Source organism: Salvia splendens, chromosome 18 (assembly GCF_004379255.2).
Source record: "Salvia splendens isolate huo1 chromosome 18, SspV2, whole genome shotgun sequence".
Lineage (NCBI taxonomy): Eukaryota > Viridiplantae > Streptophyta > Magnoliopsida > Lamiales > Lamiaceae > Salvia > Salvia splendens.
Window position 1 is genome coordinate 22,302,157 of NC_056049.1, and position 14,646 is coordinate 22,316,802.

At 43.2% G+C, this 14,646-nt stretch overlaps 1 protein-coding gene across 3 annotated transcripts; it reads right to left on the reverse strand.

Annotated features, from left to right (window-relative positions):
• Window positions 1-2: 2 nt before the first annotated feature.
• LOC121776171 (acylamino-acid-releasing enzyme 1-like) lies at window positions 3-11,914 on the reverse strand. Of its 3 annotated transcripts, XM_042173316.1 has the most exons (17): window positions 11,588-11,914; window positions 3,437-3,691; window positions 2,943-3,149; window positions 2,647-2,871; window positions 2,491-2,565; window positions 2,268-2,403; window positions 2,050-2,201; window positions 1,888-1,970; window positions 1,714-1,817; window positions 1,562-1,640; window positions 1,303-1,486; window positions 1,170-1,230; window positions 977-1,099; window positions 699-896; window positions 524-592; window positions 306-382; window positions 3-231 (listed from the first exon to the last, which is right to left on the reverse strand). In XM_042173316.1, the coding sequence occupies exons 1-17, from the start codon at window positions 11,608-11,610 to the stop codon at window positions 168-170; spliced, it is 2,115 nt and encodes a 704-aa protein (XP_042029250.1). In that variant the 5' UTR covers window positions 11,611-11,914; the 3' UTR covers window positions 3-167. The 3 variants fall into 3 exon arrangements, with proteins under 3 accessions (XP_042029250.1, XP_042029248.1, XP_042029249.1); XM_042173314.1 differs by lacking the exon at window positions 11,588-11,914 and having other exon boundaries at window positions 3,437-3,758; XM_042173315.1 differs by lacking the exon at window positions 11,588-11,914 and having other exon boundaries at window positions 1,303-1,483; window positions 3,437-3,756.
• Window positions 11,915-14,646: the final 2,732 nt, after the last annotated feature.

Below are 14,646 nucleotides of genomic sequence, written 5' to 3' on the forward strand. Positions count from 1 at the left end.
TCTTTTTAACAAATGGAGGAAAGTTCGATAGAGAAATGGACAAGATGAGATACATACAACTGATCAATACATGTGGAACCACATATCAATGTAGACAAACAATTATACAATGCCCCAACAATCCTCTTCACAAACAATAATAGTGTCCCAACAATAATGGAGAACTATTATTTGCAATGCTTGTTGAACCACATACCAATATTCAGGTAGCTTTCATAGTCTGACTGTGGTCTGCGAAAACAAGAACATGTTTCTTAGCACACGGAGCATGTTTCCGACCACATTATTAGGGCGCGACGCCTTACCTGTCAATGCTGTGTTCATCGTTGGGGAAGACAATAACCTTGGTTTCGACCCCTCTCTCCCTCAATGCTCGTGCAAACTAAATGTCCAGAAAAAACAGAGTGTTATAGTTCGGTTCATAAAATCACAATCATCTTTCGAGGAACATTAAACTTTACTAAAACACGCGTAAACACAACTTCATGTTGGAGATTTGGTGTTTTATGGTACGAGGTCTTACCTGTATTCCGTTACACATTGGCAGGCGGATATCCCAGGCACCAAGTAGAAAAATCGTGGGGGTTTTAACCTGGAAAAAAGTAGGTATAGTTGATGCAGAGATGGTGATGATAGGAGCAGATGATAATGGACTGAGTTTTGCAGCAGAATTTCTAACTAAACTAGCATTGTATAACCTTTGAGACATGAGCAATAGGAGACTTGCTATAAAACAGAGCCAGGTGTTCTGCACAAAGGGATTCTGTGAAGGTAGGTCTTCGTTCGCCTCCAAAAACCTCAGCGAAACACCAGTCGGGAATATCAGATGTGCCAAACAACAGAGGAATGTTGCATAGGGGATTCCTAGTTGCTGCTGCAGCAAACATTTCGGGTGCCTGTATAGACGAACGACTCAATAAAACCCGAACGACTCAATAAAACCATGGTCTGAGTTGTTAAAAGAAGAAGCACCTACCTGACCAATCAAGTGTGTAGTAAAAAATCCACCATGCGAACCACCAAGGACGAATATTTTAGATGGATCCACAAGTCCCTTGTCAATGACAGCGTCTAATGCAGTGAGTACGTCTCTCACATCCTGCGTAAGCACCAAGAATGCAGCATATCAATAGATTTACTAAATAATCTTATAACACTAGAATGACTACCTGGGATCCAATGTTTCCCAGAAGAGATTGCAACGCTTCCTCGCCAAATCCGAGAGAACCCCTACCGTCACAGTTAAATTAGATTTAACCTCAATTTAATAGGATGAGGGAGGAGAGTGAAAGAGAGATAGACCTGTAGTTGACAATAAGCAAGCTATAACCAAGTGAAGATAGGAAAGCCAAAGACTTGGAGAAGCTTGCCAATGAAACCGTGTGTGGACCTCCATGAAGGAAGACAACTAATGGATCTGGCGATTCAGACGACTTCCTATGCCTCGATGATACATATATAGCTTCAAATGGTTTGCACGCACCTGCTACAAAAACTCCAGAGTCACAGAAGCAAAATTCATATCTGGAAGATAGATTCATCTAAACATCTTATTAAGCACCTTTTGCAAGATTCTCAGAAACATCCCTCACTGGTATACTCAATATGTCAAATTGTTGTGATGCTAACAGCAATGAAACCTGAAAACAGTGACAAACAAGATTATTCATGGCTTAAAGAATGAAATTAACAAGTTAGTATAGTATAATATACCTTGTCTGAGCATTTGGATATGGGGCTTGAGACATCCCACCATCTCCATTTTCCGACCAAACTACCATACTTGATCTCGGGAATACTAACAGGACTGCTGCACACTTGAGCACACAAAAAAAATGTGATAAATCAGAACAAGGATGCTTCAGAAATACTAGTATTTTCTCTCACCAGAAATAACATTGTCACTTCCTACAGCTAGGACATCCCAGGAAGACCTTGAATCGTTAGGGGTGATTCGCGATACATTTCCACTGTAACGATCATAAAAAGGCATTGTTTTTACTGTGAAGAAGATTACATATTGATATTGTCAGGATGGCTATGACTAACCTTAATATATTTACTGAAAGTATAGTTTGAACACTGCCCCAAGCAGAAGATAAAAACATTGTGTGGCCATCAGAAAGCCATGGATTGCAGAGTAAGCTCGAGCAGTAAAGCCCGGGAAAGCAGCCATTTTCAGGACACATGATCACAGGTACCTAAATGAGAACAACATCACTTCCCTATTCTTTCTGTTAAATGACATTAATAGGAAATGAGCATACCACATCAGCAACTTTCAGAGGGCCGAGCTTCCCGTTGGAGGGCCACTCAATCTTGTGAAGCGACTGAGTTGCTGAGTGTGCCCCAGAATCAACACTAGTTTTTGCTGATAAGAAAACAAGAGATTTCCCATCTGGACTGATGATATGGAAAGCAGTTTTTAAGCAAAGACTTATCTGTATAATATCTGACTTATCAGTATAATGTAGTTATTGGCCTACAAACCTGAAACGGGGAAAGAATGCGCTATTTAGGCCGTGAGTCAGTTCGATTATCAGTGGAACTTTAGCTGCATCACTTCTGAGGATAATAACAGAAACAAACTGATAAGTATTATTCTTGTTTTGATGAGAAAGGGACACTCAAGTTTAATAAATTGACCTTTTTGTAATAGAATCTGATTCAAAAGATGGAGCCTCAACTGCATAGAGAGAACATGGTCTATTATAGCAGTATTTGATGCCAAACTTTCGAGTATCCGAAGGCCACCACCCAACAAAGACAAGATGCTGCTGCTGCTTTCCATCGAGTGGGGGAGCCCATACAACTTGCCCGACACACAACTCCCTCCCAGCTCCAGTAACAGCAACGCCACAAATCTCTCCACTGCAGAATGTTTTTTTTTCTGAATCATTTTGTTTCCCAATCACTAGAGCGTGCGATAAACTATGTAAAACCTGTTAACATCGATGACAAAAATGGCCGGCTGTTTTTTCCCAGAATATGTTTCTCCCCAGTCTTCTTCCCAATCACCTTGACCCTTCCAGCTATTGTGATCTTCTTTTTTTAAACCAGAAGTGTTGAATGCTGGTTTGGCGAGGTCTGGTGCCTCGGCAACATAAGCAATGAAGGTCTCGTTGGAGTTCCACGAAATTCCCTCGAGCCTGCCACCACAAGAGATCGAAATGATACGCTACAAATTCAACAAATTCCACAATCTCAATGAAACGATACACTGACTATCCACCTCAAAAATTTCACATCTATCATTAACTATTAAATGATACTTATGCAAATGAAAAACAACTTTTTGTTCCATTGAACTAATGATGTCTCTTTTCTGAGATTTGAAGACATTGTTAAGATCAAGTACAACAGTAGAAATTCATCACGTTATTAGCATCACTAACTATTGGTATCAGCAAAAACTTGTTAAACAACGTATATTTACCATCCATCGGTATACACTGGTCCGTGAATAGAGCGTGGAACACGAAACTCCTTCTTAAGTTGAGATGGACCCCATATTTCAAAGCAAGCTGAAGAGTGCTCACCTTCAAAGTTTCGCACAAGGAGAAGCTTTGATCCGGATGGAGAGGGGACAACAGCGGACACACTGGTAATCTCTGTAGGAAATGGCGCCCAGTCAAAACTTACAGAGCTGCCAATCTTTCGCGAAATATGAGTCGATAGGATCGACTTTCTCCTCTTGTTGGACAAAAGATCTGTTTGACTAATTAAAAACATTGCAGTGTAGGTGATGGAGTACGTACTAAACAAGCCCAACAGCAGTAAAGCCCAAGACAGAGTATCAGTTCGGCATGACTAAAGAGTATCAGTCCGGCGTGACTAAAGAGTTCAGTTCGGCACAACCAAAGAGTTCGGCCCCAGCCTACAGCTCGGTGAAAGCCAACTCATCAAGCTCTGCTCTCAGGTCGGCATCAAGCTCTACTCTCAGATCGGCAAAAGCTGCTCGGCAATAATTCAGCAGTTCGGTCTCAGTATTCGACCGAACTAGGAGATAATGGACTCATGCAAGATTTCCACCTCCACTACACCGACGATCTATTTAGTGGTGTCAAGCAGTCATTAACTCATGCAGGATAGTGGACCCATGCAAGGTCGCCACGATCTCCACGACATCCACTACCTAATAAATGCTGCATGCCACGATCTTAGTTCACTGTATAAATAGAACCTAGGTCAGATAGATAAGGTCTTCGGCTTCTTCTTTTAAACTCTAAAAAAGCTCTCTAGAGAGAATATCATAAAGCAGGCCAGTGTTGTAAGCTGTAATTCGCAGATCAAGCAATACAAACCTGCCCCCATTTCTCCCCGTGGACGTAGATTTACCTCAGTAAATCGAACCACGTAAAACCTCTGTGTCGTAATTTATTTTTACGTGCATTAATTACCATCGAAAATTCGCCGCTTCATCACTGGCGCCGTCTGTGGGAAACAGAGAACCAAATTTGTGATAAAGCGAGTTTTTGATCCTCTTCTACCAAAAAAAAAAATGCATACCAGATCACATAACACCCGTGCCTCCGTCCGTGATAACCATGAGGAAGCTAATCCAGCAGCCCATAGGCCTGGAAAGCAGCCTCGTGAAAAATCTACTTCCAGTTCTCACGGAGAAGGAGCAAGCCGCTCAAAAGGTCCACACACCGAGTCTTCCCAGCAGCCTGATTTGAACGAGGCTGTCAAGCTGTTCTTGGCCGAGAAGCAGGAGGAGTTCTTAACCTTCCTGCAGAAGAGCCAACAGTCGGAGAAGACAACGGCGGATTCTCCCTCCTCATCCAGACATGAAAGTCACTACCGCAGTAGTGACGTGTCTTCCAGGAGAAAGAATCCTCAACCCCGACATGTTCCTCCTCGGTACCGGAACCACAGGAGAACTCCATCTCCTCCGTACCGAAGAGATGTCGGGTTCGCCATGTACGGAGCATTAAAGACTCCATTCTCGGACGACATCACCCGGACTCCTTTGCCGCGGAACTACCGGACACCGTCAATGACTTATGACGGGCTAGAGGATCCTCATGACTTCTTGGGACGCTATCAATATAATATGGCGAACCAGGGTCTCAATGAGGTCCACATGTGCAAGCTGTTCCCCGAGTTGCTCATCGGGAACGCCAGAAGGTGGTTCGACAGCCTTCCTCAAGGCAGCATCAGATCCTACCGAGATCTCATGGATGCTTTCCACAGGAGGTTCTTTCAGAAAGCGGAAGCCCGAATCACTTCGGCTCAGCTGCTTTCTATACGTCAAGGTCGCGACGAAAAGATCAGCGACTTCCTGACGAGATTCCATAAGGAATGCCTACAAGTAGATAATCTCAATGATCTACTTGTCATCTCGGCATTCCAAAATGGAATCCTGCCCGGAGCTCTCTACAGAAAGCTCGTGGAGTGCGGTCCGCAAACAGCTCAAGAAATGTGGGACATTGCGGACCAGTTTTCTCGTGCGGATGAGGCAGACCGTCGAAAACGGTCGTTAGACAGCTCATCCCAAGGAGACAAAAGGAAGCCCGATCAAAGCGACCAGGTGCTTCCTCGCCGAACTCCTTTTGAAAGAATTCAAAGGGCACCAGTACAAGGCAGATTGGGACCACGTCTCAATCCTGAGAAGCCGCCCGCTCAGTTCGTACCATTAAACAAGTCAAGAGCGGAAATTTTCGAACTACATTCCGATATGTTCGAAAAACCAAAGCGGATGACGAAATCAGCCGCACGGCGACTTCAGGATCAATATTGCTCCTTCCATCAAACCCACGGTCACGATACCGAGGAGTGCCGAGATTTGGCTGCAGGTATTGACGTTCTTGTGAAAACAGGAACGTTAAAAAAATACCAAAGCAAGCAGCCGAAAAAGAACAAAAGGCAGAGAAGTGCGAACTGCAATCCTCAGGATCCGAAAAGACATGAGGATCCCGAAGACGACGACGAGCCGCAATACGATGGAGTAATCCTGACTATTGATGCTCTCCCAGCCGGGAAGACTAAGTCGTCCCTAAAAGCAGAACGCAGAGGTTCCAATCAAGAGGAACCAACACATAAAAGGCTGAAGAAAGACGAAGTGATTACATTTTCAGATGCCGATCCCGTCCCAGCCATCTCTCCTCACCAAGACGCTATTGTCATCCAAGCCGGGGTGGCAAACAAACTGGTCCACAGAGTATTTGTGGATACAGGAGCGTCAGTCAGCATTCTTTTTAAAGAATGTTTCGATAAAATGGAAGTGGATCCAGCTCGGCTCAGTCCGGCTCCACTTCCTCTGAAAAGTTTCGCCCAGGAGGACACCCGCCCTGAAGGTATTATCAGCCTTCCGATCACGGTGGGAAAAGCGCCTACAAGCTCCAATACGATGATCGAGTTCTTTGTGGTGAAAGCTCGGTCTCCGTACAACATCATCCTGGGGAGGGACTGGCTCAACACAGTTCGGGCCGTTTGCTCTACTTATCACCTCACCATCAAGATTCCCACTAAAAATGGGATAGCGGTCATCCGAGGTGATCAAAAGAGAGCAAAAGAATGTCTGCAGATTGCGCTTAAAAGTGCCGAGCAATCAGTTCGGCACCATCAAGCATAGCAATCACAGCAACCGGAGTCGGAGGCAAGCGAGATGACCGAAGTCACTTCAGAGCCGAACTCAATGACCGTTCAGTTATACGAAGATGATCCATCCAGAACGGTCAACGTCGGCTTCGCAGGAACGCCTCTACTCCGGGAAAAGACCATTCAGCTCCTCAAGGAGTACAAAGATGTCTTTGCATGGTCTCCGTTGGACATGACCGGAGTGCCCCCCGAGGTAATCACTCATCGGTTAAATATTGATCCTTCAATCCGGCCAGTAAAACAGAAGCAAAGACTCTTTGCGGCAGAAAGAAGCCAAGTCATCCATGACGAAGTCCGCCAATTACTAAAAGCGGATGTACTATTCGAGGTGAAATATCCTTCTTGGGTGGCCAATCCTGTGATGATCAAGAAAAAAGGAGGAGGATGGCGGATGTGCATAGATTTTACCGATCTAAACAAGCACTGTCCAAAAGATTGCTATCCCCTTCCGAATATAGATAAAAAAGTAGAAGCTTTGATCGGCTTCGAAATTTTCTGTTTTCTTGATTTATACAAAGGATATCACCAAGTGTTGATGGATGAGAGTGACGCTCCGAAAACAGCTTTCATCACCGATTTCGGCATTTTCGCTTATAAAAAGATGCCATTCGGTTTAAAGAATGCCGGAGCCACTTATCAAAGGATGGTAGACAAGCTTTTTCGGCACCTAATCGGGAAACAGGTTGAAGTGTATGTCGACGACATAGTTGTCAAAAGCAAAAGCACTTCGGAGTACGAAGACAACCTCAAATCCACTCTCGACGTGCTCCGGAAAGCCAACCTCAAACTCAACCCCCAAAAATGTACCTTTTTGGTAGATTCAGGAAAATTTCTGGGTTGTTGGGTTTCAAAGGACGGACTCAAGGCAAACCCTTCAAAAGTTCAAGTCATTCAAAACATGGCAATGCCGAAGTCCATACATGACGTGCAAAGGCTAACCGGATGTCTAGCCGCACTGAATCGATTCCTTTCCCAAGCAGCCGAAAAGCAACTGCCGTTCTTCAAAGTGTTGAAAAAAGCACCAAAGTTCGAGTGGGGAGCCGAGCAGAAAAAGGCCTTTGACGAGCTCAAAAGTTATCTAGCCGAGCTTCCTATTCTCTCTGCTCCAACCGAAGCCGAAGTAATATTCTTATACTTAGCGGCATCAGATCAAACCATCAGCGCGGTGCTTGTACGAGAAGAAGGCCTAAAGCAGTTTCCCATCTACTTTACAAGCCGAGCATTAAGAGGTCCAGAAACAAGGTATCAACCTCTGGAAAAAATTGCTCTGGCGTTAGTAAATGCAGCAAGGAGACTGCGGCCATACTTCTATGCTCACAAGGTATGTGTCTTAACCGATCTGCCTCTTCGGCAAGTTTTGACCAAGCCAGAAGCATCAGGCAGAATCGCCAAATGGGCCATAGAGCTGGGAGAACACTCGATCGAGTACCTACCTCGGAAAGCCATCAAGGGACAAGCCTTGGCAGATTTTCTTACAGAGGCCAAGTTCGATCAAGCAATCCCTGTCATTGCCGAACAGAAAAAGTCTGCCAATGCCGAACTTGCACAGCCCTTGGAATCCGAAGTAGAGCCGCCAGACTGCTGGAGCGGATTCGTAGATGGAGCTTCAAACAAGATGGGAAGTGGAGCTGGTATTTTACTCGTCGCTCCCGACGGACACGAGGTAACCTACTCACTTCGGTTCCTATTCCCCACTACTAATAATGAAGCCGAGTACGAAGCCCTCCTGGCCGGACTTCAGTTAGCGCAAAGTCTGCTCGTCAAATCTCTCAAAGTCCATTGTGATTCACAAGTCATAGTAAATCACATGTTGGGTACCAGTGAAGCCCGTGACGAGAGAATGAAGAAGTATTTGGACAAAGCGCAAAGCATCAGCCGAAGTTTCTCCTATTTTCGGATAATCCGCGTTCCCAGAGCGGAAAATAGCCGAGCAGATACCTTAAGTAAGTTGGCCTCAGATCCGAGCTCAAAGGCGGAAGAATTAATGCATCGAAGCATTGATGAAGCCGAGGTACATTCAATATCCAGCTCGCCGAACTGGATGACGCAGATCTTGCAGTATCTGGATCAAGGACAATTGCCCGAAGATAAGAGAGAAGCTCGGAAGATCACGTGCCGAGCACTTCGGTACGAACTTCATGAAGGAGTCCTCTTTAGAAAGTCTTACCTCCAGCCGTTATTGCGGTGCGTAGGACCAGAAGAGACGGACTACATCCTCAGAGAAGTTCATGAAGGGTCGTGCGGTAGCCACATCGGAGCTAGAGCTTTAGCTAAAAAAGTTCTAAGATGGGGATATTATTGGCCAACCTTGGTACAAGAAGCAGTGCAGCTCGTCAAGACATGCCCGAAGTGCCAAATCCATGCAAATATCCCAAGAATGCCGCAGACCGATCTATCCACTATGCAAAGCCCTTGGCCTTTCATGCAATGGGGCATAGACATAGTGGGACCACTTCCTCAAGCTCCTCGGCAAATGAAATTCCTAGTCGTTGCCGTGGACTACTTTACGAAGTGGGTAGAAGCTGAACCATTAGCTACGATAACGAGCTCGAAGGCATTGGATTTCGTCTGGAAGAACATAGTGTGCCGATTTGGCATACCCCACATCCTCATCTCGGATAACGGGACTCAGTTCACCGACAAGACGTTCAAGAATTGGTGCCAAGAGCTGAATATTCAACAGCGGTTCACTTCGGTCTCTCATCCACAAGCAAACGGACAAACGGAGGTAACAAATCGTATCCTGGTGAAAGGGTTAAAAGCTCGGTTAGAACAAGCCAAAGGACAATGGGTAGAAAATCTCCCTCAAGTCCTATGGTCCTACCGAACTACACCCACAACCTCCAATGGTGAAACTCCATACAGTCTGGTGTACGGCACTGAAGCCGTAATTCCGGTGGAGATCGGCGTACCCAGTCCCCGAACTCTAAATTTCTCCTCAGAAATGAATGACGACGGACTGAGAGCCGAGCTAGATCTTGCCGAAGAAAGAAGAGAATTGGCATGCATAAAAGCAGCCAAGTACAAGGAGCAAGTAGCCCGGTATTACAACCAAAGGGTGAAGAAGCTGCAATTTCAAGTGGGAGATCTCGTCCTGAGAAACAACGAAGTAAGCCGAGCAGAAAAGCTGGGCAAGCTCGAACCCACATGGGAAGGTCCGTATCGGGTATCAGAAGTCCTCGGCAAAGGGTCTTACAAATTGGCTCACATGTCAGGAGAACAGGTACCCCGAACATGGCACATTTCCAACCTCAAAAAGTTCCATTTGTAAGAGACAGTCCGGTCAGTCAGTCTTGAGTCCTGTTTGCTCAATGTGCTTTATTTGGTTTACTTGTTCTTTATTTGTCTCTGTGCGTTTTGTTTGTGTGTTTTGTCTGTCTCTGTGCGTGTCGTCTCTTACAAATGTTACTGAGGTATCTTGTTCTTCGAAGACTGATCCCCTTCTTAGAACATATACAAGCTAAACAATTGTGAGTCAAAGCTTCTACAGAAGATACAAGACCACAATTTAGCTTAAACAAGCAGTTCGTCTGAAACGAGCTGCAACAAGCCCACGATTGTGCGTCAAAGCTTCTAAAGAGGATACAAGACCACAATTCAGCTTAAACAAGCAGTTCGTCTGAAACGAGCTGCAACAAGCCCACGATTGTGCGTCAAAGCTTCTAAAGAGGATACAAGACCACAATTCAGCTTAAACAAGCAGTTCGTCTGAAACGAGCTGCAACAAGCCCACGATTGTGCGTCAAAGCTTCTAAAGAGGATACAAGACCACAATTCAGCTTAAACAAGCAGTTCGTCTGAAACGAGCTGCAACAAGCCCACGATTGTGCGTCAAAGCTTCTAAAGAGGATACAAGACCACAATTCAGCTTAAACAAGCACTTCGTCTGAAACGAACTGCAACAAAAGTCCAATTCTCGCGATAAAACTTGCCTGAATTAGGACTAGGGAAAGTCCGATCCACGCGATAAAACTCGCCGAATTAGGACAAGGGAAAGTCCGATCCCCAAATTAGGACAAGGGAAAGTCCGATCCCCAAATTAGGACAACGGAAAGTCCGATCCGAGCGATAAAACTCGCCAAATTAGGACACAAACCAAGTCCGGTCAAAGAAGAGTTCACTTCATGAGACCGTGGACAAACATCAACTTACCCCATACTTTTTTCCAGAATGCCGAAGTGATTCACTTCGCTTTTCGGGGGGGGTAGTGATGGAGTACGTACTAAACAAGCCCAACAGCAGTAAAGCCCAAGACAGAGTATCAGTTCGGCATGACTAAAGAGTATCAGTCCGGCGTGACTAAAGAGTTCAGTTCGGCACAACCAAAGAGTTCGGCCCCAGCCTACAGCTCGGTGAAAGCCAACTCATCAAGCTCTGCTCTCAGGTCGGCATCAAGCTCTACTCTCAGATCGGCAAAAGCTGCTCGGCAATAATTCAGCAGTTCGGTCTCAGTATTCGACCGAACTAGGAGATAATGGACTCATGCAAGATTTCCACCTCCACTACACCGACGATCTATTTAGTGGTGTCAAGCAGTCATTAACTCATGCAGGATAGTGGACCCATGCAAGGTCGCCACGATCTCCACGACATCCACTACCTAATAAATGCTGCATGCCACGATCTTAGTTCACTGTATAAATAGAACCTAGGTCAGATAGATAAGGTCTTCGGCTTCTTCTTTTAAACTCTAAAAAAGCTCTCTAGAGAGAATATCATAAAGCAGGCCAGTGTTGTAAGCTGTAATTCGCAGATCAAGCAATACAAACCTGCCCCCATTTCTCCCCGTGGACGTAGATTTACCTCAGTAAATCGAACCACGTAAAACCTCTGTGTCGTAATTTATTTTTACGTGCATTAATTACCATCGAAAATTCGCCGCTTCATCAGTAGGCATCTTCTGCACATCATTACAAGAAAAAATACTAAATATTTCAGGAATAATCTAAGCAAAGGGAGCAAAAAAAACATGAAGCAGCAATACCAGACTCGGATTCGAAAGTCCATGCTTTATCAATGGTAGGAATAGTAGTGAATTCTTGTAGCAACTTAGACATAGCATCATGATCCATTGCTGATTCAACTGCTATCTTTCTGCAAATGTTAACCAAATTGCTACATTCGTTGTGCAAATGCAATAAGTTTCTTAAAAAGGTATAAACAGTAGGAATGTGGAAAAGGATCAAATCTTAGCTTGTATACTAAAAGATGATGAGAGCAGTTGTTTTCCTTCACCTACGATTCTAGATTGCTTCTTTGGAGATGGAAGCTACAAATCAATGTCACTCATCACTATCCACATAGCCTATAATTTTTTTTTGTTTTTTTTGTTTTGTTGTTTATTTGATGGCTGCTTTTGTTTTTTACTTGAAAGAATCTTATCTTATTTTGTCTTGTACTACAAAAGAGTTGATTTATATACATCAAAGGAAATTAAAAAAAAATACAAAGAACCAAAAGATCAAAACTAGTGAAGAAGGAGTGCACATTTATTTAAAACACTTAATGAAACTTTTTGTATGATTTATGCAAAATTTTATACAAAATTAAACAACTTAATCTCGACGGTGATAGTCCGTCGAATAAAGTTACCGGCATCGTTTCCGGCACCCGCGGACTATGGTTTATAAAACTAACCACGGATATGGAGACAATTTTCAAAAAATTGGTAATTTATTTTTACCGCGGCGGATGTATATAAGTTTTTCAAAAAAAATTATTTTACCGGCGGATTTGGCGCCGGAAAATCCATCGGTATTTTTGCGACCGGTATTTTTGATGGTTTTAATTCAACCCCGCTCCATTTCCATCTTCCGCCTCAGCCTCCCGACGGTTGCTCCGCCACCGGAAGAACAGAAAGCCTCCATTGAAAGTTGATTTTAGGTACATTTCTGCAATTTTCGATTTTACGCCGATTTCTAAATTCTAGTCTACGTAAATTTCGATTTATATTCGTTCAATGCAGTTTAATTGTTCATGTATTTCTGTTCTTAGAATGTGATGGTTTTGGAAGGAAACTCGATTAGATTATGAATTTTTGTTGTGGTTGATACATAGAAACTCTGATAATTTGAATGCAGACTGCTTGAGAGCAGAAACTTTGCTATGCTTGTGAATTTTGGAGTTTTATTATACAAATACTTTATGTATTTTGCATTTTAAAAAAGTCATGCATATATACACCTTTTCATGGGACAAAAATGAGAAGATGCTTTATAAATCTATGAACTGTTAATACTGCATCAAATAGGTCATCCTTATTGCTGTAAAATTCTGCTTTCTTTAGATTTATTGGATTTTTAGTTACTTCCAAAATACTGGAAATCTGTAAGATATTAGTTTTCTAAAGAAACTGCATGCTTATGTGATCACACATGGAAAATCCTGCATAATGGATCAATACATTTAATCATTTACTTTTTCTCTTAGTTGTTTCTTATTGAAGGAGCATATGACTGCACTCATTTTTGTATGTGCATGCCTTAGGCTGTTAGAAATTGGTGGCTAAGTTTGGGGTGGCTCCTCCGACTTGTTGTTGAGAAGAAGCAGTGGAGATAATGTCGATTTTGTTCTATTGTGTGTTGTGTATTGTTACTCTAATGCTATACATATGTAAATATGATAATTTTCTGTCTGATCTTATAAACGATCATTTTTCGTTTAGGGATTATAACAATGAGTGAGAGTCGCCAGTGGATGTATAGGCGTTACCTTCCCGAGGGTGGATGGAATCCAAAGTTTTTGGAGGGGCTTGAGGAATTCGTCAAGGTTTGCAAGTAGTAAACCTGCGTATCTGGACAAACACAGAATTAGGTGTCCATGTAAAAAAATGTGATAACAAGCGCTATACAGATCCAATGGAAGTTAGGTATCACCTTTCTAGGTTTGGTTTCGTAAAGGATTACCACTTGTGGAGGTTCCAAGGCGAAAAAATCATTGAATCGTCAGCTGCCAGCACTCAAAAAGGCGAAAAAATAATTGAATCATCAGCTGCCAACACTCAAAAAGGCGAAAAAAATATTGAATCGTCAGCTGCCAACACTCAGAAAGGTGAAAAGATCATTGAATCATCAGCTGCCAACACTCAGAAAGGTGAAAAGATCATTGAATCATCAGCTGCCAACACTCAAAAAGGCGAAAAATTCATTGAACCATCAGCTGCCAAAACTCCTATGGATGTTGAAGTGGGAGCACCTTCTACATACCACATAGGGGTGTCTAGTAAATGCAAGCATCTAGGAAAGTCGGTGTCTGTTCCAGGGAGATCCCGACGGATGGTAAGTGTATTGTGTATAGATATGCAGTCGATTATTTAAATCAATATATGTTTATTATATTTTGATACATAGGCGGTCAAGGGGAGTGTCTTGGTGAGGAACTGTTTGTATGTGTCATTCAATGATTCGAAGCACTACACACTTTTTATGGATGGGAGATATACATATAAAAGGAATGCAAATATTGTTTGCTGATTATATAACATAAATATATACAGATATGTATATCTGTTTGTTAACATAAAAATTTTCTTATTAACTAGGTAAGGGTGCAAGCGACAAATTTGGAGTAAAGCTGTGTAGATGACGGTTTTGGAGTAAAGCTTTACAAGAAGAGAAGAATGCTCGGGATTGAGAGCTTGTCACAAAGCTCTGCAGGTAGCAGCTCGTTTCACGGCAGAGAGTCCTGACTTGGTTGCTTCCATGCGAGAGGAATTGAGAGAGGAAGTACGAGAGGAATTGCAACAAGAGGTATGGCAAGAGTTTAAGCAGGAAATGGACAAGAAATTAAAGTATGAGAGCATGCAAAAATGGAAAAATGAAATTGCAGCGATGCAAGAGAAGGTGGAACAATTCATAATGTCCCAACAGTCTGCACCAGTCAAGTTACACCCCTGACGATTCTAAAAAGATATGATCGACCCATGCACTCTATACGTTAAAGTTTTCCACTCGTTTTCGTTTACATTTTTTTTAAATTTTGGGTTGAGTCAAAGTGAAACATAGAATCCAGACTGAAGGATTAATTTTTAGACATGTCCAGTAT

What these genes read in the sequence shown, in the direction of transcription:
- LOC121776171 (XM_042173314.1), bottom strand. Translation starts at nt 3,732, where the DNA reads ATGTTTTTAATTAGTCAAACAGATCTTTTGTCCAACAAGAGGAGAAAG. An exon ending in GCATTCTTTCCCCGTTTCAG is followed by an intron (nt 2,404 to 2,490) that starts GTTTGTAGGCCA and finishes CCATATCATCAG; the next exon opens with TCCAGATGGGAAATCTCTTG. An exon ending in CTCTGAAAGTTGCTGATGTG is followed by an intron (nt 2,202 to 2,267) that starts GTATGCTCATTT and finishes GTTCTCATTTAG; the next exon opens with GTACCTGTGATCATGTGTCC.